This window comes from Cheilinus undulatus, linkage group 20 (genome assembly GCF_018320785.1).
Source record: "Cheilinus undulatus linkage group 20, ASM1832078v1, whole genome shotgun sequence".
NCBI lineage: Eukaryota > Metazoa > Chordata > Actinopteri > Labriformes > Labridae > Cheilinus > Cheilinus undulatus.
The window spans coordinates 16882935-16889053 of record NC_054884.1 but is presented as its reverse complement, the minus strand read 5'-3'; the positions used below and the strand labels follow the sequence as shown (position 1 = coordinate 16889053).

General features: G+C 38.1%; 1 protein-coding gene across 1 annotated transcript; it reads right to left on the bottom strand.

Moving 5' to 3' along the window:
- Nucleotides 1-1187: 1187 nt before the first annotated feature.
- On the bottom strand, nucleotides 1188-1895 carry LOC121528591 (gap junction alpha-3 protein). The gene has a single exon (XM_041816105.1). It carries the CDS (start codon nucleotides 1893-1895, stop codon nucleotides 1188-1190), a length of 708 nt encoding a protein of 235 aa, XP_041672039.1.
- Nucleotides 1896-6119: the final 4224 nt, after the last annotated feature.

The following is a 6119-nucleotide window of genomic DNA, read 5'->3' as shown; positions in this document are numbered from 1 at the left end:
TCCATTAACCATTTCTTCAAATTTTGCACACAGGTCCACTCTGACTAGGAATGACATGATAAAATTTTAGAGGTCAAAAGTCAAGAGTTAAGGTTTTATGTCCTCATGCTCATCCGCTGGTTTGAAATTAATGTCTCAAGAAAACTGAGTGATTTTATTCAAACCTTTTACAAATATCCACCGTGACTCAAGATAGACTGGTTCAGTTTTGGAGGTTATAGGTCAAAGGTCGGTGTCTTTGGGTCTTAAGTTCATCCCTTGCTTGTAAATTCAGTATCTCAAGAATACTTTAAGGGATTGTCTTCAAGTTATCCAAAAATATCCACTTTGACTAAAGGATAAACTGATTCAGTTTTGGATGTTGAGGCTCAAAGGTCAGGATCATTTGGCTTCATGTTCTCCCCTTGTATTTGAAAGTGAAATCTCAAGAATGCTGTAAGGTGTTTGTCCATTAGGTTCTCATTCATCCAGGTTATGGTTATCCAAATCTTCGTCAAGGGGGCAACTGGACTTGTTTGAGGTTCTTGGGGACCCCAATGGTCTTCTTAAGTTCTTCAGAACTCCTCCTGGTGTATAGGTGAAATGTCTTCAAGAACCTCAATCAAGTCTAGTTGTCCCTTTGATGAAGATTTGCCTGTAAAATATTTGCCACAAACTTTGCACAAATGTCCGCTCTACTCTAAGGAGAAACTGAATATATTTTGGAGGTAAAGAGTCGAGGCCAAACCCAGCCAGTCCTTCTTTGACCATCACTCTACTTTCAGCAATTACATACATTGTGGAGATATATAACTGCCAGGTGGTCGGGTTTTTGTGAGTTCTTGAGACATTAACTTGCTTTCAAGGGGAAACTAGTTAATTTTCTTGAGAAAAGTCAGCTTCAATCAACTTCCCAAGACCTAAAAAAAATTAACTTGTTATCACAGGATCATCAGTGCTGTGACAAGATAAAAATAGTCCAGATCTTAAGGAAACAAACAGAAATTACTTAATGGGACAATGGGGTGAACTTAAATGCATGGGTGTATGTCTGCTCAGGGCGTTCATCAGTCAACAAAGAACGACACATTTATAAGAAGGATACATTTCGTTTTGCTCACAAGACTGAGAAATTTAAACAAAAGCGATATAAATGACTTACATACCTAATCAGAGTATCGTAAAGGAAACAAGCTAAGTGTAAATATTTAAACGTTGAAGAGGTAATGAGCAATGGAGTACATACAAAACAAGACTGAAACAACAATAATCATGCCAGAGATGGAAGCCAAGGCGTAAATAGACATGCGTTTCTCTGGTGCTGCCCTAACAACACAAACATGTAACTGTGAGCAGATGGTTGTGGAACAGTTGAACTGATCATCGCTCAGAGCCGGGAGGTTCCAGGAGAGCAGAACGCAAACAAACCAGGTTTCTACCAGGATTCTCAGGATGATGCTGAGCAGGTAGAAGCCCACCGTTCCTCTGTCTCTGTGAAGGTTGATCACCGTCCTACCCCTTGGGTCTTCGGACACATCCGGGGCCTCCTCCTTCCCCTGAGCATTCATCTCCTCCTCCTCTGCCTTATCCCTCCTCTTCTGGGCCAGGGAGCGCAGGTGGGAGGTGAACAGCTCCATGAGCAGCACAGAGATGACAACCAGCACGAAGATGAAGTTCCATGCCACCATCATGGGTTTGTGAAAGTGTCTGTTAAAGCAGGCTCGGGTACAGATGCTGTCTCTGGTGCCGTTGCAGGTGAAGTCAGCGTCCAGTTTGGTGAAAGGAAGCTCGGCAAGGAAAAGAATCACCAGGCGGATGCTCAGGAAGCCAAACCACAGCGAGCGACACTTGTAGGTGGTGGTGGCATCAACTGCTGTGCGCAGGATGGGGATCAGGCCTGTTACTATGGCAGCCATCGTCACTCCTGGCTTTTATCTGTGAATCTTTAGAGTGTGGAAGAAAGTAAATGTGACTTCATCTGTTTAAATACATTACATCGATTAAAAATAATCAGACACGGTTTCAGAAAATTGAATACAGGGTGGCAGCTTTAACACCTAGGGGTCCATGATCACGCCAGCACTTCATCATGTGCTATTTTTGTCACAGGACAGCATGAAAACAAAGCCTCATTTTGCAATACAATCATTTAGTGTAGAAATCATGTTTTTTTAAGCTTTCTTTCAGTGTTTGCTTTATGTCAATAGGCCAAGTAAAACAGGAAATAGGATCATTTAATTTGATATTAAAAATTGATTTTACAAATAGGGCACAGTGGACCATACTGTAAAGGCACTGAAACTGGTAATTTTTTTAAATTTCAGCATTGTGTGATTTCTTTACAAAAATGATGATATATTGTTAAAAATAGAAAGGTTTAAAAATCTATTTTTGGGAGGGGTTTGTGTTTTTTTTGTCGGAAATCTAATACAGTAAGTTATACAGTAAGTTAAACTTTTAAAAAAGTTTCATTTCATAAAGTTCAGGATGTGCAGAAAAAAATGATACAAAACATGAGGATTGTTTGCATTTTCTCAGTGGTTTATGTTGTCAAAAGAAAAGTATTAACAAAATGGCAAAATAGATGTGGACTTTTAAGGGTTAAATAGCTTCAGTCTGTTTGAATCTGAAGTGGAACCAGCTGACTGTAACATGGGGGAAAACTGGGCCAATTTACACCAAATTGTGAAAACAGATGATGGTGCATCTCTTCATCAAGTTTCAAGAACTTCTTCAGAAAGTTTCAAACTTTTTCCATGTTAGTTTTGAAATGTATAAAGAAAAACGGACAAATAACCAAATACTAAACAAGGATGAAGCAGAATTTAATCAAGATTTTGGCTCCAAAGTCTTCCATTTTCTCCAAAATGTACAATAAAAATTAAATATTGTATATCTAAATTATATGGAATGTCCGTCTATGTTACAGAAAGGAAAATTTACCAACAGCCTGTGGAGACATGGGCAAAGAAATCAGATTTATATTCTTTTCTATTTTCTATTGCCTTTTTTGCCCCTAATTTGATAGGACATGGCATAGAGTCAGAAGAAACGGATGAGAAAGCCACAGGTCATATCTGAATGGGTGACTGGGCATCTGCATATGGGGTATAACCTCACACAGCCAGGGTCAGCACTAGCGATTTTGGCAAGATTTCTATTTAGTGCCCCCCAAGCCCGGCACTTCATCATCACCTCAGAGAGAGTTAATGAAGTTTACTCACTAATATTAGCATAGGGTTTTTTTCTTTTTCTTTTTTGTTTTGTAGTAAAACATTTTTCCTCTGCTGCACAGTAAAATGTTGAAAAATGATTTCAGTGAGGACGATTTCAGGTAACTACAAAGTGCAAATATATAAAGAAGTCATTGGGCCTATTAAGGCATTATTAAAAGGCATATTAAAGCTGGGTCTCAAACCTGCAACCTCTGATATTACTATCTGGCTATGTCTTCATCCATTATACCACCAGTTTCACAAAATGTAGCAGTGTTTGCATTCTTCATTGACACTTGTAGCTGTTCAGTCAGTTTTATTTTTTTAAACACTGTCTAAAACTGCATTTTGTTTTGAAAAACCATTTCATCTGTTTGAAACAAGGGCAGTTGCACATAAGCGGGGTAATGATGGGGACGGGAATTAAAGCTCTTTTTGGTGATCTGGGTCATTTGGCTCGGCTCAGCAAGAAGAGTTGGCTCTTTCAGCTCTCAAACAGTTCTTTATTTGGATAATTTTTTAGCAATGTCATAACATATGATTGAAATTTGTGTTGGTATTTTATTCCAATCATGTTTAATTTTTGCAATAAGTGAAAATATTGTGGGGTTTTGTTGTTTAAATATACTGTCTCCCCAAAACACCTTGCTGGTCAGATGGCTTGCTGACACACCTGATATAAAACATGAATGTTACATTATCAAGTGTGACTATTATGTGTGGCATGCCTGTGGTAGAGCAGTGTGGAGAAAAAAAAACATCTGCATCAATCACATGACAGAGACATACAAAAAATATACACACATTTTTTAAAAATGATAAGATCTTGTCATTCATGTAAGAGCTGGCTCTATAAACTAGCTTGTTCATGAAGGATGCATCACCAGTGTGAAGAGAGAGGCTGGACCGAGGAGTGCAGAGGTTAGAGCACGAATCTCAGCAGTTGACAATCTTTTACGTTGGTGCTTCATTTAACATGTTCAGCGCTCATGTAGGTCCCCCTTCAGCATGGCCCTAGAGGGCTGCCTATATCCCATATGCCCAGTACTGGCCAGCAATTACTTTTTTTCTGATCAAAAACACTCACTTAATCACACCAAAGATAATCTTTACATCTAATAAACAATAACAATTTTTCCACAAGCCCCTGACAGATACACCCACACTTAGGACTCATGCTTGATGGTGTAACATTAATGCTTTATATCAGGGTCATACTGACAAGCCAGTGGGCAGATTTCATCAGATTTTGTGGAGACAGGACATTTAATACAATTATCAGGGATGCACCAGTACCACATTTTTGCAGACCAAGTACAAGTAGTTACATTTGAATACTGAGTACAAATAATTTATAAGTACTTCATAATACCATAACTGTTCTTGAAATTATTTTGAAAGTTTGTCCTCATGACCACTTATTAGTGCATACCATAGTTGTTATTCTCCTCTACATTTTTTTCATCAATAAACTGCAGACATGGCTCCAGCACACTCACATAATGAGAGGCTAACATTATTCTTTGAAATGATGCAGAGTACAGTATCTGCAATGTTTTATCAGTACGAGTACTTCAACTTGGTATCAGCACTGATACCCCTGAGATTTTCATACATCTAAAAAGATCAAGCACAATTTGAGTAAAATATGTGCACACATCAGTCACACATGGCAAAATCGGACTGAGTTAATACAAGTCAAAATGGACCAGAATAAATAGAAAGCCATCTAAGAGAGCCAGAGCTGACTCTTATTACTGGGTTGAACAAAATAATCTACATCCATAAAAAGCACTTAAATGTTGAAATATTACCACTTTTAATGGCACCTAGTAACAGTTAGAAAATTATAATCTGTTAGTTTTCCTAAAATGTTCAAAGTATCTAGGAACCTTATGCTATTATACTTTCACCCAGTTTTTACTGTTAGTTGAGGTGGGGCTAATTTTGATCCATTTTGTAAGACTGCAGGGCAAGGCAGCTGTGTTTATACAGCCTGTTTGAAACACAGAGGAAATTTAACCTGACTTTTACACAGAAACAGAGGAACACTCTACTGACTGCAATGAAAATAGAATGAAGACACATAAGAAAGAATTTCAGATTTCAAAAAGGTGAAACAGAATTTAATAAAACGTGTAAATTCAATAACAATGTAACAAGTGACTAAAGCTGGGCACGTTTGAGGTAGCAGGTTTTCCCTGTTTGTAGTGTCCATTAATAGAAAAATAAACCTCATGTCAAACCTGACGTACTAGCCAGCAATCTGTATATATTTTTATGATGGATCAATGTGGCTATTGCCTTAAAGTTTTAATTTTTTTCACTGCATCAGGATCAACTTATGTTTACCAGTATGCCATTGTTATTAGAAGGCACACTCACTAAGCACTTTTCCTCTGTATGTGAAATAGTTAATGCATAAACTAGGCTCAACCTTTTACTTAAGAGCTGTACGCGACTAAAATAATTTCAGCCACTGTTTGTATCCAAAAGCGTGCCATCAGTGGTGTTCTTCATGCATCTGTCCTTGTTCTGGATAGGACACAGAAATTGGGTATATACGAACATCATACTGCACTCCTGTGCCTCACGTGTTTTATTGCACCTGAAGACTAATGTTAGTGAGGGTGTAGCAAATTCGAAAACTCACCTCTTAGAGCTGCAGCCGTTGGATTTCTGTCTCTCTCACTGTCACTTTCAGCCTTTATGGGTGAAACAAATGTCATCAAAATATGTGTAGCTGTTTGTCACATCATGTTGTGCTGACATTGCCTCCCTTTACATTAGCAGCGGTTTGCATCTCACTACACCAAAGACTCGTTAACATACGCAATCTGTAACAAAACAGAAAGACATTTTTAAACATTACACACATTTATTGTGTATCAAAAGTCGATCCGCCAGATTAAATACCTTAGAATG